The following is an 18527-nucleotide window of genomic DNA, read 5'->3' on the forward strand; positions in this document are numbered from 1 at the left end:
GGTATAAAGTGGGGTTGTGGTCTGTGCAGACTTGATGGGCCGAATGGTCTCCTTCTGCACTGTAGGGATTCTATGATTCATTGTCGATTGTTGTAATAACCCATCTGGTTCACAAATGTCCTTTCACTCACTTGTCTCCCTCTTTAGGGGCGGCACAGTGGTTAGCACTGCTGCCACACAGCTCCAGGGACCCGGGTTCGATTCTAGCCTCGGGCGACTGTGTGGAGTTTGCACGTTGTCTGCGTGGGTTTCCTCCGGGTGCTCCTGTTTCCTCCCACACTCCAAAGATGTGTGGGTTATGTTGATTGGCCATGCTAAATTGCCCCTTAGTGTCGGTGGGATTAAGCAGGGTAAATACGAGGGTTAAATACAGGGATAGGGCCTGGTTGGGAATGTTGTCGCTGCAGGCCTGATGGGCCGAATGGCGTCCTTCCGCATTGCAGGAGTTCTATGGTTCTGTGAGTCAAGAGGGGAGAGGTAGAGAGCTGGAAAGTGACCAGAAACAGCCACAGGAGAACGGGTATTGAACAAAAATAACACTTCAGACGAGGAAATAACTTTTTTTTTTGTGGTTTCTTGCGTTAGGAACACAAGAATTGTGGGGAAATGAGTGAAATTGAAGCAAAAGTTAAATACGTGAAGTTGGCTCGCTCCCTCCGAACCTATGGGGTGTCATTCTTTCTGGTGAAGGTAAGAATTTCTCCTCTTACCCCAGTTTACACACTGTTCCAAATTTTACTTGCCTTCAGACAGTGAATTGGTGTGGTTTGTATTTGTGTGAGTGACGCTTTCCTGAGCGACATTTGAAACTATCATTCCTGGACTTGATGCTTTTTAATTGATTTGTTGGGAGCTGGAACAGGGAGAGCCGCTGTTGGCTGTGAATCTCCCTCTCCCGAGAATAACCAGTGATCGGATACGAATTCAGAAACAATCTCATTTTTTAACTGATTGCTGACACTGAGGTCTAGTTTGAGCAACTTGGTGAAAACATTAAACGGGCCCAGTTCTGAGTTGTAACCATTGTCAGTTGTTCAAAAACAAGTGTGTGTGTCAGCAATAGTAAACATCAATTTAATTCATGACCTTGCCTTGTACTGAGCTGCCTTATTTAATGGCGTTGATTTTAATATTTTACTTGATGGTCAGGGATGTCCGTGCTGGGCGATGGACTTCCTTCAATCTGTGCTTCGTCAATCTCTCTGCTAAATCTCATTCCGCCTTTCCCCACATCACTCATCCTCACAAGCCTCCATACAATCCCTACAGTGCAGGAAGAGGCCATCCGGCCCATCGAGTCAATGCTGACTCTCCAAAAGAGCATCTTACCCAGGCTGTCCTCCCTTCTGTGGTGAACCATCGTTGGTTCACCACTGGGGTTGTTATTGTTGTTGTTATGGGGGTTGTACTATGTTGTTGGGATAGGGTGTTTACCTGTCCCAAGTGTTATCATGGCACACTCCAGTGGGGTCCCGCCTCCGGTGGCAGGGTATAAGACCCCCTGCTCCGGCAGGACCCCTTCAGTCTGAACGGGTGAATTTGTGTTAGTAGTTTCATTGTTAATGTATTAAAGCCTTCAGTTCTAAAGCCTTGTTTCCGGGTGCTCATTGAGGTGCATCAATTTAATACATTAACTGAGAATATGGAACAGATCCTAAAACCGGATCGTCTGACACTGGACCCACGTGCGGTCGGTGCAGCTAACACGTTCGAACATTGGTGGAAGTGCTTCGAGGACTACCTGGCAGCCTCGGTAGCTATCACTACAGACACTGATAGACTCCAGGTCCTCCACGCAAGGGTAAGCGACACGATTTACCTAGCCATTCGTGCAGCTTCCACTTACCAGGGTGCCGTCGAGCTCCGAAAGAATAGGTACATTACGCCACCCAACGAGATTCACGCTCGTTATCTCCTCGCTACACGACGTCGGCAGTCGGGCGAGACCATAGAAGACTACGCCAATGAACTCCTGCAGCTTGCCAGGGGTTGTGACTGTAAGGATGTCTCCGCCGAGCAGTACATGCAAGACCTCGCCCGAGACGCGTTCGTAGCAGGGGTAGGGTCCTCGTACATCAGACTTAAATTATTAGAAAAGGGGAAACTCAACTTGACCCAGGCAATGGGGATGGCCGTGAGGTTGGAGGCGGCGTCGAAGAGCTTGGCGCTGTACCCCGAGGACCACGTGCAGTCAACGTGGTTGGAGCAAGCTCTGCTCCCTCCTCGCCCCGCGAACCCGCGCTCCCAGATCGATTCGACGACGGCGGCAGCTCCAGGGGGCCAGCGATGCTATTTTTGCGGTGGGGCTAAGCATCCACGGCAGCAGTGTCCGGCAAGAACGGCAATCTGCAGCCAGTGCGGTAAAAAAGGCCACTACAGCAAAGTCTGCAGGTCCAAACGTAAAAACGGCAGTGCAGCTTGTAACCCTCCAGAACGGAGACAATCTCCTTCGGCGTCGCAGTACCCACGAGGTCCGACCACGTGCGATCTCAGGACGGCGCCATCGTGGCAAACAGAGGAGGAGGAAGACCACCAGGAGTCGCTGCGCTTGGAGCCCTCGGCCACATGCGATTCATGGGGGCGGCCATCATGGTCCACGACGACTAGGAGCGACCAGCAGGGGTCCTCAGCATCCACATCGGCAGCATGCAGCAGCGACCAGCAGGGGTCCTCAGCATCCACATCGGCAGCATGCAGTGACGCCCAGGGGCCAACGGTGGCGTCGATCTCTCTGGATCAGACCAGGCATTTCAGACTGGAACATTCTATGATGGAGGTAAAGGTTAGTGGCAGAACTGTAAATTGTCTGTTTGACAGTGGGAGCACCGAAAGTTTCATACACCCTGAAACTGCTAAAAGGTGTGGACTCCGGGTTCTCCCTGCCAAGCAGACCATTTCCATGGCATCACAGTCCCGGTCTGTACCGATCCAAGGACAATGTATGGTAACTCTTGAGGTACAGGGCACAGTTTACGAGCAATACAGGCTCCTTGTGTTACCTCACCTTTGCGCGCCAATTCTCCTCGGACTAAATTTTATGGTCCACATGAAGAGTGTGATCCTACAGTACGGTGGGCCACTCCCTTCACTGGCCGTAGGGAGCCAGCCGCAGCCTCCAAATTGCCCAAAACGCCCCGCGTGCAATCTATCCACCCTGAAGATCACGACACCATCCCTTTTTAAAAATCTGGTACCTGGCTGCAAGCCCATCGCTACTAAAAGTAGGCGTTACAGCGCTGAGGACCGGATCTTTATTAGATCTGAGGTTCAGCGGCTCCTCAAGGAAGGGATCATACAGGCCAGTGCTAGTCCGTGGAGAGCGCAGGTCGTGGTAGTCAAAAGCGGGAACAAACCTCGGATGGTCATCGACTATAATCAGACCATTAATAGATACACGCAGCTGGATGCGTATCCTCTCCCGCGCATTTCTGATATGGTCAATCAGATTGCGCAGTACCGAGTGTTTTCTACCATAGACCTTAAGTCCGCCTACCATCAACTCCCCATCCGCCCAGAGGACCGACAATATACGGCTTTTGAGGCGGATGGTCGTCTATACCAATTCCTCAGGGTTCCATTTGGTGTCACCAATGGGGTCTCGGTCTTCCAGCGTGCTATGGACCGAATGGTGGACCAGAACGGGTTGCGGGCTACCTTCCCGTACCTGGATAACGTCACCATCTGCGGCCATGACCAGCAGGACCACGACACGAATCTCCAACACTTTCTACGCACTGCATCTTGCCTGAATCTGACCTATAACAGGGAGAAGTGCGTATTCCGTACGCGTAGGTTAGCCATCCTCGGATACGTGGTGGAAAACGGGGTCATTGGCCCTGATCCAGACCGTATGCGCCCACTCACTGAACTTCCCTTGCCCGCTAGCACGAAAGCACTGAGGAGATGCCTCGGGTTCTTTTCGTATTATGCACAGTGGGTCCCCAACTACGCGGACAAAGCTCGTCCGCTCATTAAGTCCACGACCTTCCCACTTACGCCGGAGGCCCAATTGGCCTTCAAGGTTTTGAAAAGCGACATCTCGAAAGCCACGATGCACGCGGTGGATGAATCCATCCCTTTCCAGGTGGAGAGTGATGCATCGGACTTCGCCCTAGCCGCCACACTAAACCAGGCAGGCAGGCCCGTCGCGTTTTTTTCCCGCACCCTTCAAGGCCCAGAGATTCGGCACTCAGCGGTGGAAAAGGAGGCTCAGGCCATTGTGGAGGCAGTCAGACACTGGCGCCATTACCTGGCAGGTAAGCGGTTCACCCTGATCACGGATCAACGATCCGTGGCGTTTATGTTCAGTAACACGCAGAGGGGCAAGATCAAGAACGATAAGATCTTGCGGTGGAGAATTGAGCTCTCCACCTATAATTACGATATTATGTATCGTCCAGGGAAGCTCAATGAGCCCTCGGATGCCCTCTCGCGCGGAACATGCGCCATCATGCAGGAGGACCGCTTGAAGGCTCTCCACAATGATCTGTGTCATCCTGGAGTCACCAGACTCTACCACTTCATAAAAGCCCGCAACCTACCCTACTCGGTGGAGGAGGTCAGGTCAGTTACTAGAAGTTGTCGGATTTGCGCAGAATGCAAACCACACTTTTATCGACCAGACCGGGCACATTTGGTCAAGGCCACTCGCCCTTTTGAGAGGCTGAGTGTAGATTTTAAGGGCCCCCTTCCCTCAACGGATCGGAATGTCTATTTTCTTAACATAATAGACGAATTTTCCCGGTTTCCGTTTGTTTTCCCCTGTGCGGACACGTCGACTGCCACCGTCATCAAGGCATTCAGTGAGCTTTTTACCCTGTTCGGGTACCCCTGCTATATTCATAGCGACAGGGGCTCGTCGTTCATGAGCAACGACTTGAGGCAATTCCTGCTCTCATTCGGGATTGCCTCTAGTAGAACCACGAGCTACAACCCTAGGGGTAACGGACAGGTGGAAAGGGAGAATGCTACAGTCTGGAAGGCTGTCCTACTGGCACTGAAATCCAAGGGCCTTCCAGTCTCCCGGTGGCAGGAGGTCCTTCCAACTGCGCTCCATTCTATCCGCTCCCTCCTGTGTACGGCAACCAATGCTACTCCCCACGAGAGGATGTTCTCATTCCCTCGGAAGTCGTCCTCGGGGACCTCATTGCCAGCCTGGTTGACGTACCCAGGACCCGTCCTTCTGCGGCGCCATGTGAGGGCTCGCAAGTCCGACCCCTTGGTCGAACCGGTCCAACTCCTCCACGCCAACCCTCAGTATGCCTATGTGGCATATCCTGACGGGCGAGAGGACACTGTCTCCATTAGAGACCTGGCGCCCGCAGGGGACGTAGCAACTCCTGTCGCTCCTATTCCCCCAGTCACAGATCCACTACTCCTCATTACTTCCCCAGACGTGGCGCGGTCAGCACCGGGACCAGTGCATAACACTTTTACTCCCATGTACAGCTTGCCTGAGACTCGGAGATCGGCGCCACCATCATCACCACCACCACCACCACCAAACGTTCCAGGATCCCCTACACCATCGCCTCATCAGGGCCGGCCGGCCCGGGAGTCTTTGAGGGGACAGCCAGATGTTGCTTTGAGAGAGCCACCGCAAGCACCTGCTCCGGTTTCGCAACCGGTGTTGAGAAGATCGCAGCGTCGGTGTGGTCCTCCAGACCGTCTGGACTTGTGAATCCTGTTATTTTTTTTGTCATTGTCTGTTTTCATCCACCCCGCCACCTTTGGTTCCTAAAGGAGGGGTGAATGTGGTGAACCATCGTTGGTTCACCACTGGGGTTCTTATTGTTGTTGTTATGGGGGTTGTACTATGTTGTTGGGATAGGGTGTTTACCTGTCCCAAGTGTTATCATGGCACACTCCAGTGGGGTCCCGCCTCCGGTGGCAGGGTATAAGACCCCCTGCTCCGGCAGGACCCCTTCAGTCTGAACGGGTGAATTTGTGTTAGTAGTTTCATTGTTAATGTATTAAAGCCTTCAGTTCTAAAGCCTTGTTTCCGGGTGCTCATTGAGGTGCATCACCTTCTCCCCGTGACGCCACGCATTTACCACGGCCAATCCCCCTGACCGGCATGTTTCTGTGTCTCAACTTGGTCACTCAGAGCTGATAGAGAAGTCTGATCACATTGTCCTTATCCACCGGCAGTGCCTGATCGCACTGTCATTATCCATTGGCAGTGTCTGATCGCATTGTCCTTATTCGCTGGCAATGTCTGATCGCACTGTCGTTATCTGCTCGCAGTGTCTGATCACACTGTCGTTATCCACTGGCAGTGTCTGATCACACTGTCGTTATCCACTGGCAGTGTCTGATTGCACTGTCGTTATCCACTGGCAGTGTCTGATCGCACCATTGCTATCCACTGGCAGTGTCTGATCGCATTGTCCTTATCCACTGGCAGTGTCTGATCACATTGTCCTTATCTACTGGCAGTGTCCGATCGCACTGTCATTACCCACTGGCAAGGTCTCATCGCACCGTCGTTATCCACTGGCAGTGTCTGATCACGTTATCATTATCCGCTGGCACTGTCGTTATCTGCTGGCAGTGTCTGATCGCACTGTCGTTTTCCGCTGGCAGTGTCTGATCGTGCTGTCATTATCCACTGGCAGTGTCTGATTGTGCTGTCATTATCCACTGGCAGTGTCTGATCGTGCTGTCATTATCCGCTGGCAGTGTCTGATTGTGCTGTCATTATCCGCTGGCAGTGTCTGATTGTGCTGTCATTATCCACTGGCAGTGTCTGATTGTGCTGTCATTATCCGCTGGCAGTGTCTGATTGTGCTGTCATTATCCGCTGGCAGTGTCTGATTGTGCTGTCATTATCCACTGGCAGTGTCTGATTGTGCTGTCATTATCCACTGGCAGTGTCTGATTGTGCTGTCATTATCCGCTGGCAGTGTCTGATTGTGCTGTCATTATCCGCTGGCAGTGTCTGATTGTGCTGTCATTATCCGCTGGCAGTGTCTGATTGTGCTGTCATTATCCACTGGCAGTGTCTGATTGTGCTGTCATTATCCGCTGGCAGTGTCTGATTGTGCTGTCATTATCCGCTGGCAGTGTCTGATTGTGCTGTCATTATCCGCTGGCAGTGTCTGATTGTGCTGTCATTATCCGCTGGCAGTGTCTGATTGTGCTGTCATTATCCGCTGGCAGTGTCTGATTGTGCTGTCATTATCCACTGGCAGTGTCTGATTGTGCTGTCATTATCCACTGGCAGTGTCTGATTGTGCTGTCATTATCCACTGGCAGTGTCTGATTGTGCTGTCATTATCCACTGGCAGTGTCTGATTGTGCTGTCATTATCCACTGGCAGTGTCTGATTGTGCTGTCATTATCCACTGGCAGTGTCTGATTGTGCTGTCATTATCCACTGGCAGAGTCTGATTGTGCTGTCATTATCCACTGGCAGTGTCTGATTGTGCTGTCATTATCCACTGGCAGTGTCTGATTGTGCTGTCATTATCCACTGGCAGTGTCTGATTGTGCTGTCATTATCCACTGGCAGTGTCTGATTGTGCTGTCATTATCCACTGGCAGTGTCTGATTGTGCTGTCATTATCCACTGGCAGTGTCTGATTGTGCTGTCATTATCCACTGGCAGAGTCTGATTGTGCTGTCATTATCCACTGGCAGTGTCTGATTGTGCTGTCATTATCCACTGGCAGTGTCTGATTGTGCTGTCATTATCCACTGGCAGTGTCTGATTGTGCTGTCATGGACTGTGTGCCGAGTGTCCCTCGGCCTCCTGACCATTTGTTAAAGTCAGATTTGTCGTTGACAGTTTTGCTGCTATTTTTCTCAGAGTCGGTATGTTTCTCTTCAGCACAATGACCCGAACCTTCCAGTTTCCAGAGAGCCTGAGACTGAACGTAACCCCCCCCCCCGCCCCAGATATTCTACCCTTTGTGTTCCCAATATTCCCTGCCCTCCGTGAGAATTGCCCGAGGAGTCTGAACGGCCAGTGGACAGTTTCCCTGCTCCCCGGGCCCGGCGAGGAAGTGTCCAACTCTGAGTTAGAGTTAGTCCTGATTTACTGTCCTGGAATCTTAGACAGGAAATTCCCAATTGAACTCCTGTCAGAACCACAAGGCCACAGGGGATGAGCTGCCTTATTGAGTGAGCGGGGATTCTCCCAATGGGGAGCAGTCTGCAGAGGATTTTAAGCCTGATTGTCCCCAGGTGAAGACTACCTGTCTCTAGGCCGCAGGAGTGACCTTTTCCTCTGGTGCACCATAAAGGGTGTTACTGACTGGAAACTGGCATTTGTCTGAATTACAACAGTATATGGACTGCCCTGACTCTCTCTTGACTCCCTAACAACCAGCTCTGACCCCCCCCCCAACTCCCCATACCCCCGACCTGACCTGACTACGCCCCCCGCAACTCCCATCCACCGAGCCGACCCAACCTGACTAAGCCCCTCCACCCAGTTCCACCTCATGAGTTCAGGTCTCCTCCACCCTCCCCGCAACACCTCCCTCACCCCGACCTGCCCTAACCAGTCCCCACTAACCGACTCATTCCTGACTCGTCCCCCAAAACTTCCCCCTCAACCTGACTCCTCCCCCCATCTTCCCCACCCCCCCTCAAGTTGAGCTGATCTGACCCCATCGCCTTACCCAGCTGCCCCCGTACCCTCTTACCCACTCACCTCACCCACCCAGATCACTGCCACATTGTAAAGCTGTTTAATGCACCAAGTGTTTTCCAGTTTGTTAGTGAACACTTACCAAAATATAATGGATCTGGTTTCTGCACAAGTTCTGCCCAGCATCAGGGATCAGGATATTGAATTTGATGATCAGCCATGGTCAAAATGAAGCCGGAACAAGCTTGAAGGGCCGAATGGCCTACTCCTGCTTCTAGTTTCTATGCGCCCTCCGAGGTTTCCCGAGGATCTTCCATCGGAGAATTGGCCAGGAATATCGGAGGAAGGTAACTGGGTCTGTATTGGCTGATCAAGGGTTCTGACCAGAGATTTGGAAGATTCAGACCAAAGTGTATCATTAAACATCAAAAACTGAACACTGCAGTGGAAGGAAATCGATTGGAGATAGATTGGTTTCAGAAGCACTTTGGTGCTGGGGGTTTCCTCGATGAATTGTTCCTGATAAATGGTGTTTCCTTCCTCAGGAAAAAATGAAGGGGAAGAACAAATTGGTTCCCCGGCTTCTGGGGATTACCAAGGACTCAGTTATGCGAGTTGATGAAAAGACCAAAGAGGTGATGCAGGAGTGGCCACTCACAACCGTGAAGCGCTGGGCTGCCTCTCCAAAGAGCTTCACTCTGGTAGGAGATTGGAAAGGGTTGGAAACAGCCTATGTTTCTGCGGTTCTATGTTGTCTTGTTGCTTGATTTGTTTGGACAAAGATGTTGAAAGTTGAGAAACTCCTGGGTCAGGGTTTTCTGACCCGTCAGGGGATATCCCACTGCACAGGAGGGGCTATCAAATCCTGGCTTTGAGAATGGCCACACTCAGTCCCAGCGTCAGGGGGAATCGCCGACTCCAGGAGAGTTTGATCAGCTCCAGCCACTGCCAAGATCCAATAATTGTGTCCTCACCTTGATTATTTTTATATATTCATCCATGGGACATGGGCGTCGCTGGCTGGCCAGCATTTATTGCCCATCCCGAGTTGCCCGAGGGCAGTTGAGAGTCAACCGCATTGCTGTGGCTCTGGAGTCGCATGAAGGCCAGACCAGGTAAGGGTGGCAGATTTCCTTCCCTAAAGGGCATTAGTGAACCAGATGGGTTTTTCCAACAATTGACAATGGTTTCATGGTCATCGGTAGATTCTTAATTCCAGATATTGTTTCAAGAATTCAAATTCCACCATCTGCCGTGGCGGGATTCGAACCGGGGTCCCCAGAACATTAGCTGAGTTTCTGGATGAATAGTCTAGCAATAATACCACTAGGCCATCTCGCCGTGCCGTCCCCTCCCCCTGCCCCCCCCTCTTTGATTGTATATTATTTCCACTATCAAGCATATTAACATTACCCCTATCCACAGGGACACCAATTTGCATAGGCCAAACAGAATGCTTTGTGTGCTTTTGCAAGGCTCCCCGTTACTTAGGGACATCCACCCAGTCGCTGTCCATGACCAGGTGTGACGTAGGAGCTGATATCGGAGCTGTTGTGGGAGGTTTGTCTGTGATTGGAAATCATAGAAACCCTAGAGTGCAGAAAGAGGCCATTCTGCCCATCGAGTTTGCACCGACCACAATCCCACCCAGGCCCTACCCCCATATCCCTACATATTTTATCCACTAATCCCTCTAACCTACGCATCTCAGGAAACTAAGGGGCAATTTTATCATGGCCAATCAACCTAACCCGCACATCTTTGGACTGTGGGAGGAAACCGGAGCACCTGGAGGAAACCCACGCAGACATGAGGAGAATGTGCAAACTCCACACAGACAGTGACCCGAGGCGGGAATTGAACCCGGGTCCCTGGAGCTGTGAAGCAGCGGTGCTAACCACTGTGCTACCGTGCCGCCCTGGAGAGCAGGGCTGTTCCTGAGTCTGCCCCCAGTTCCATGTCTGGGCATGGTGGGGAGCGCACACTAACAGAATCTGGCTTTTGGGACTTGGTTAAAAGGAGCAGTGAGCAGGAATAGATTTTCACTTCAGCGTTTCACCTCGGGTGGTTTGTGCCAACTCGTGCTGAGAGCTGGTTAGGTGAAGGTTTCGTCCCCTGAATTAATGCAAACAATTTTTGGGGAACAAGGGGAGGGACCAGTTGGTGGTGTGGCCTCCTCAGTGTGAAGGTGATATGGGGAATGGGTTACCTCATTTCCCCTTTCACTCAGCTAGCGTGTGGGAAGGTGACAGGGAGTGGGAAACAGCCAGTTTGAGTTGTAGGTACTCTTCGAAGTACTTTCCATTATTGGATGTTCACCCGGTTCTCTCTCCATCTGCAGGACTTTGGAGAATATCAGGAGAGCTACTATTCTGTTCAGACCACAGAGGGGGAGCAGATCTCTCAGCTAATTGCTGGCTATATCGACATCATTCTCAAGAAGGTGAGTCGACTGAATATTCTGTTGGAAATCGGAGCAAAAATGTCATTTTGCCAATCCAAGCTCATCATTCTCATAGAATAGAATAGAATCATTGAATCCCTACAGTGCAGAAAGAGGCCATTCAGCCCATCGAGCCTGCACCAACAACAATTCCACCCAGGCCCTATCCCCATAAGCCCACATATTTACCCTGCTAGTCCCCCTGAAACTAAGGGGCAATTTATCGTGGTCAATCCACCTAACCCACACATCTTTGAAGTGTGGGAGGAAACCGGAGCACCCAGAGGAAACCCACGCAGAAACGGGGAGAACGTGCAGACTCCACACAGACGGTCACCTGAGGCCGGAATTGAACCTGGGTCTCTGGCGCTGTGAGGCAGCAGTGCTAACCACTGTGCCACCCTCCTTTTTCTGAGTCACCCTCCTGCCTCCCCCGTAGCTTCCTCACTTTCTGCCCTTGTGAGCTATCAGTCCCATGCCAAGCCCACTCTGCTTTCTAAAGCCTGTGACCATGTAGTTGCCTCTCAGACCTGCACCCAGTTTTCCCACAACTCCGTGTTTGGAAGCTCTCCAATCAGCTCCCTGCTCTGGCCCAGCACTTAAACAGCTGGATCGAAGTCGAAATGGGTGGGCCATCAGCAAGCTGGAATACCTTGCCTCGTTCTCCAGTGGTTAGCTGGCCCATCACCCTCCACCACTTTCCAGCTGTTAGCCACTGGGTGACGTTGATTATGATCAAGCCAAACGCTACCACAGATTGTTTGATAGGGCTGAAGGGGCATGTTTCTGTGCTCTGTGTAATTCTGAGAGCGGCTCAGACAACTCCCGGTATTATTTTAAGAATAATGTTGTGACTGACGGCTGCACAGACTTGGTGTCCTGTCTTTGTGAGGTTTTTGTGTTTCTAATCCATTCTCTCTTTGGTTTCATTGTAGAAGCAAAGTAAGGATCGGTTTGGACTCGAAGGAGATGAAGAGTCAACAATGTTGGAAGAATCCGTTTCCCCAAAGAAGTAAACATTCCAAACTGTTTGCTTTGCTGAAACCATAAATAGGATAATCCAGACCTTCCTCCTGACCAAAGTGTAGATTTAGCCCACCTATCATTGTCCTGAATACACTGAAATCTCAGCTACCCATCGATGTTAAAGCTGCCATGAACCATTCTTCATGCATCTTTAGTTCCAGAATTCCTGGTTTCCCCCCAGCGAGAGTGTCAGCCGCGGCTCAGTCAGTCGCAATCTCGTCTCCGAGTCTGAAGGCCCGCTCTGGAGCCTGAGCACATCACCCAAGCTGATATCCCAAAGCAGCGCAGAAGGAGTGTGGCGTCTTTCTGAAGAGAGAGAGGTCAAACCGAGGTTCTGTCTTCCTTCTCCGCTGGGAATCCAATGGCACTATTTCAAAGGAAAGCAGGATGTTATCACCAATGTCCATTTTTGCTTCACTTTCTTTAATGGGATGTGGGCATCACTGCTCCAGCCGACATTTATGACCCATCCTGGGAATGGGATTAGGTGGGAGGTTGTGTGTGTCTTGCGTGTCAGTGCACACTTGATGGGCCGAAGGGCCTCTTCTGCACTTGGGAAGGTGCTGGTAAGCTGTCAATATTGATCAACATTTATCCCTCAGTCAACATCGCAAGATCATCTGGTCATTATCAGATTGCTGTTTGTGGGAGCGTGCTAATTGGCTGCTCTGTCACCTACGTTACGCAGTAACTGCACAGTGCGCCATTGGCTGTGAAATGTTTTGGGAACGCCCTGAGCCGGTGAGAGGCGCTATGTAAATAAAGGGCTTTTTCTCTGACGTTGGCTCAGATGCCCCCAGTGTGAGTCTTGATGAACAACTCTGCTCCTCTGCCCTGCCCCACAGATCCACCATCTTGCAGCAGCAATTTAATAAGACCGGGAAGATCGAGCATGCGTCGGTGGCACTGCCAGCTGTGATGAGGCCAGGCGCGGGCGGGCCGGAGAGCTTTAACACGGGCACAATGCCAGCTCCACAGCAGCAGATCCTGAGTGGGCAGATGCACCGGGGCCACATGCCCCCACTGGTAGGAGTCGGAATTACATTTCTGGACAAGTGCCCAATATTCACTTTTCTACCAATAAGGATTTACTTCACAGTTTGTACTGAGTCATGTTTGGCATCAAAATATTAACGCCAAAATAAAACTATTGCACCAATTTCTTTAAAACTCTTTAATTTGCTTTTAGATTTAGTCTCTTTTATCATTTTTTTAATTCAAGAGTGTTGAATTATTTTTTTAAAATGTTTTCTCCGTTGATTCATGCACAGATTTAAGTTGATTAATACACATCTTTTAGTTTTGAAAGAAATGTATTGCATTATTCTAACCTGCTTTGCTAATTTGCTCTGCATAACAGACATCAGCACAGCAAGCATTAATGGGAACCATTAACTCCAGTATGCAGGCGGTTCAACAAGCCCAGTCTGATCTCACTGAGATTGATAATTTACCCCCTCTGGGCCAAGACATGGTGAGTTTGATGGCTGCTGAGGTTTCTCCATCTCACACCTTGATTAAAACGTTCATTGTTCTCTCAACTTTTCATAATAGCAACATGTTGGGTCTGAATTTCTGTTCAGTGATTTGTTTTCTCTGTTCAATTGTATTTATAATGAACATTACCAGTGGATTTACAGCTTGTTACTCTCCCCTGGGGGGGGGAAACTGATCTTGCATATCACCCATCCTCTTTACAAAGCCATGGATTTCAATGGGAATTCTAACCTGTTGGTATCCATAAAGAGGTCACAGTGGTCACCAACACCAGGGAAGATGGTATTGTCAATGGACTAGTGGTCCAGAGACCCAGGGTAATGCTCTGGGGACCCGGATTCCAATCCCACCACAGCAGATGGTGAAATTTAAATCCAATTGAAATCTGGAAGTTAAAAATCTACTGATGACCATGAAACAATTGTCGGAGAAACCCATCTGGTTCACTGATGCCCTTTAGGGAAGGAAATCTGCCATCCTTACCCAGTCTGGCCTACATGTGACTCCAGAGCCACAGCAATGTGGCTGACTCTTAAAATTAGGGACGGGCAATAAATGCTGGCCAGCCAGTGATGCCCACATCCCCCAAACAATTAAAATAAAAACAAATAAAAAGGAAAAACTTGAAAACCTCTCTCCAGATGACACACACATCTTGCAGATGACACAAAGATTGGCCAAGTTGTGGATAGTGTAGAGGATAGCTATAATCTCCAAAACGATATTGATGGGTTGGTGGAGCGGGAGGTAAAGTGGCAGATGGATTTTAACATAGATAAGTGTGAGGTGATGCATTTAGGGAGGTCAAACTGTTCTAGGGAATACACAATAAATGGGAATACATGAAGAGGGGTCGATGAAGTGAGAGATCTTGGCGTACCAGTACACAGGTCCCTAAAGGCAGCAGTTCAAATAGACAAGCTTGTACAGAAGGCATATGGAATGCTCTCCTTCACTGGCAAAGATATAGAATATAAAAGCAAAGATATAATGTTGGAATTGTATAAAACACTGGTGAGATCACAACTGGAGTCTTGTGTGCAGTTCTGGTCACCATATTACAGAAAGGACATAATTGTTCTGGAGAGAGTGCAGAGGAGGTTTATCAGTATGTTGCCAGGGCTATTAAGTGTAACTATGAGGAGAGATTCGATAGGTAGGCATTATTTTCCCTGGAACAAAGAAGGGTGTCTTAATAGAAGTGTACAAAATTATGAGGGGAACAAATAGAGTGGACAGGATAAAATTGTTTCCCTTGGTGGAGAATTCTAGAACCAGGGGACATAGATTCAAGATATGAATCATTGATTACAGAAAGGATGTTGAAGCCATAGAAAGGGTGCAGAGGAGATTTACAAGGATGTTGCCTGGATTGGGTGGCATGCCTTATGAGGATAGGTTGAGGGAGCTCGGTCTTTTCTCCTTGGAGAGACGAAGGATGAGAGGTGACCTGATAGAGGTGTACAAGATGTTGAGAGGTATAGATCGGGTGGATTCTCAGAGGCTTTTTCCCAGGGCTGAAATGGCTGCTACGAGAGGACACAGGTTTAAGGTGCTGGGGAGTAGGAACAGAGGAGATGTCAGGGGTAAGTGTTTCACTCAGAGGGTGGTGGGTGAGTGAAATCGGCTGCTGTCAGTGGTGGTGGAGGCAAACTCGATAGGGTCTTTTAAGAGACTTCTGGATGAGTACATGGGACTTAATAGGATTGCGGGTTATAGGTAAGTCTATTTATAAGCCTAGGTAGGTAGGGACACGACCGGCGCAACTTGTGGGCCGAAGGGCCTGCTTGTGCTGTAGTTTTTCTATGTTCTATGTTCTATAAGTTATACTAGGTGTAGACGGGACATGAGGAAGAACTATTTTCATGCAGAGGGTGGTAGGTGTCTGGAATTCACTGCCCAAGTTGGTCGTGGAGGCAGAGAGACCCTAAACTCTGTTAAAAAGTACCTGGATCTGCATCTTAAGTGCTGTAAGCTACAGGGCTATGGGCCGGGTGCAGGAAGGTGGGATTAGAAGGGGCAGTTGGGTATCCTTGGGCAGGCATGGACAAGATGGGCCAAATGGCCCTCCTGTGCGGTAACATTTCTGTGGTGCTATGGTTCTAAGAAGGTAGCTCACCACCACCATCTCAAGGGGCAATTAGGGATGGGCAATAAATGTTGGCCCAGCCAGCGACGCCCACATCCTGTAAATGAATGAAAACACTGAGAAAAGACTCCAAGTAATTCAATCAGTGAGGTTTGAGAATGGGACTTGCTTCACAAGTCCTGGAAAAGGAGATACCAGACTTATCAATGCAGGGTGACAGTATCAGTACCTTCTCACTCGAAAGATGCCGATAGTTGCACTAACCGGGAAGTCGACATTCCCAGGCATCTTGGATGGGATGTAACCGGGAAGTTGAATTGGCAGCTCTTGATTGGGAGAGGCTGATTGAGGATAAATCCACATCTGGCATGTGGGAGTCTTTTAAGGAACAGTTGTTAGGGCTACAGGACAAGCATGTGCCTGTAAAAAAGAAGGATAGGAAGGGTAGGATTCGAGAACCGTGGATAACCAGGGAAATTGAGGGACTGGTCAAAAAGAAAAGAGAGGCGTATGTTAGGTCCAGGCAGCTAAAAACGGAGGGAGCTCTGGAGGAGTACAAAGAAAGTAGGAAAGAACTCAAACGGGGAATTAGAAGGGCAAAAAGGGGTCACGAAATGTCCTTGGCAGACAGGATTAAGGAAAATCCCAAGGCATTTTATTCATACGTTAGGAACAAAAGGGTTGTCAGGGAAAAAATCGACCTCTCAGGGACAAAAGTGGGGAATTATGCTTGGAGCCCAAAGAAGTAGGGGAGATCCTAAATGAATACTTTGCGTCGGTATTCACAAAGGAGAGGGATGTGTTGACTGGGAGTGTCTCGGAGGGGAGTGTTGAACCGTTGGAGAAAATCTCCATGACAAGGGAGGAAGTGTTAGGTTTGTTAGAGAATATAAAGACTGACAAATCCCCAGGGCCTGATGGAATCTATCCAAGGCTGCTCAGGGAGACGAGAGATGAAATCGCTGGGCCTCTGACGCAAATCTTTGTCTCATCACTGGACGCAGGTGAGGTCCCGTTATTTAAGAAGGGTAGGAAGGATAACCCGGGTAATTATAGGCCGGTGAGCTTGACGTCCGTGGTGGGGAAGTTGTTGGAGAAGATTCTTAGAGAGAGGATGTATGCGCATTTAGAAAGGAATAAACTCATTAACGATAGTCAGCATGGTTTTGTGAGAGGGAGGTCATGCCTCACTAACCTGGTGGAGTTTTTTGAAGAAGTGACCAGAATGGTTGACGAGGGAAGGGCCGTGGATGTCGTCTATATGGACTTTAGTAAAGCATTTGACAAAGTCCCTCATGGTAGGCTGGTGAAAAAGGTTGGATCTCATGGGATAAAGGGGGAGGTGGCTAGATGGGTGGAGAACTGGCTTGGTCACAGAAGACAGAGGGTGGTAGTGGAAGGGTCTTTTTCCGGCTGGAGGCCTGTGACTAGTGGTGTTCCGCAGGGCTGTGTATTGGGACCTCTGCTGTTTGTGATTTAGATAAACAATCTGGAAGAAGGTGTAACTGGGGTGATCAGTAAGTTTGTGGACGACACAAAATTGGCAGGACTTGCAGATAGTGAGGAGCATTGTCAGAAGCTACAGAAGGATATAGATAGGCTGGAAATTTGGGCAAAGAAATGGCAGATGGAGTTCAATCCTGATAAATGCGAAGTGATGCATTTTGGTAGAAATAATGTAGGGAGGAGCTATACGATAAATGGCAGAACCATAAAGGGTGTAGATACGCAGAGGGATCTGGGTGTGCAAGTCCACAGATCCTTGAAGGTGACGTCACAGGTGGAGAAGGTGATGAAGAAGGCATATGGCATGCTTGCCTTTATAGGACGGGGCATAGAGTATAAAAGTTGGGGTCTGATGTTGCAGTTGTATAGAACGTTGGTTCGGCCGCATTTGGAATACTGCGTCCAGTTCTGGTCGCCACACTACCAGAAAGATGTGGAGGCTTTGGAGAGAGTACAGAGGAGGTTTACCAGGATGTTGCCTGGTATGGAGGGGCTTAGTTATGAGGAGAGATTGGGTAAACTGGGGTTGTTCTCCCTGGAAAGACGGAGGATGAGGGGAGACTTAATAGAGGTGTATAAAATTATGAAAGGCATAGATAGGGTGAACGGTGGGAAGCTTTTCCCCAGGTCGGTGGTGACGTTCACGAGGGGTCATAGGTTCAAGGTGAGGGGGGGAGGTTTAACACGGATATCAGAAGGACATATTTTACACAGAGGGTGGTGGGGGCCTGGAATGCGCTGCCAGGCAAGGTGGTGGAGGCGGACACACTGGGAACGTTTAAGACTTATCTAGACAGCCATATGAACGGAGTGGGAATGGAGGGGTACAAAAGAATGGTCTAGTTTGGACCAGGGAGCGGCGTGGGCTTGGAGGGCCGAAGGGCCTGTTCCTGTGCTGTATTGTTCTTTGTTCTTTGTGTGTTTGTCAGGTTGAAAGCTTGGAAAATATTCCTGGAGAAAGAATGAGTGAGAAGTCTGTGACCAGGGGGCATGTCCGATTGGAAAGAGATAATCCAGTTATTGTAAAGGGAGCTTGACTCAATATACTTGAGAATGGGTTGGAGTAGTGAATGTTTTGCTAATGTTCTCTGTAATACACACTATAGGAAGGGGAACGGTTTGCTTTCTGACAATTGCTTTTCCCTTCTCTTTCCCTCAGGCGTCCAAGGTCTGGGTCCGGAACAAGGTGGATGAGTCGAAGCACGAGATTCATTCACAGGTGGATGCGATCACTGCAGGGACTGCGTCCGTGGTCAATCTCACAGCTGGTGAGTCGGGAAGGTTGTGTGAGCACAAAATCCGGATCTTCCAAACCAACTGCCACTTGACTGTCAGCTGAACCACTCCTCCAGTGTCCCCATCCTGAGCCA

The 18527-nt window shown here is 49.7% G+C and overlaps 1 protein-coding gene across 7 annotated transcripts in view; it reads left to right on the forward strand.

The window, feature by feature from the left end:
- LOC144480588 (talin-2) overlaps positions 1–18527 on the forward strand; it is a 410923-nt gene that overhangs the window by 210355 nt on the left and 182041 nt on the right. For all 7 annotated transcript variants that reach the window (XM_078200210.1, XM_078200216.1, XM_078200214.1 and 4 more), the window contains 7 exons: positions 586–690; positions 9142–9297; positions 10938–11039; positions 11975–12051; positions 12911–13091; positions 13426–13539; positions 18317–18425. In XM_078200210.1, the coding sequence (XP_078056336.1) occupies positions 586–690; positions 9142–9297; positions 10938–11039; positions 11975–12051; positions 12911–13091; positions 13426–13539; positions 18317–18425 (844 nt within the window). The remainder of the gene's footprint in view (positions 1–585; positions 691–9141; positions 9298–10937; positions 11040–11974; positions 12052–12910; positions 13092–13425; positions 13540–18316; positions 18426–18527) is intronic.

This window comes from Mustelus asterias, chromosome 29, assembly GCF_964213995.1.
Source record: "Mustelus asterias chromosome 29, sMusAst1.hap1.1, whole genome shotgun sequence".
NCBI classification, from domain to species: domain Eukaryota; kingdom Metazoa; phylum Chordata; class Chondrichthyes; order Carcharhiniformes; family Triakidae; genus Mustelus; species Mustelus asterias.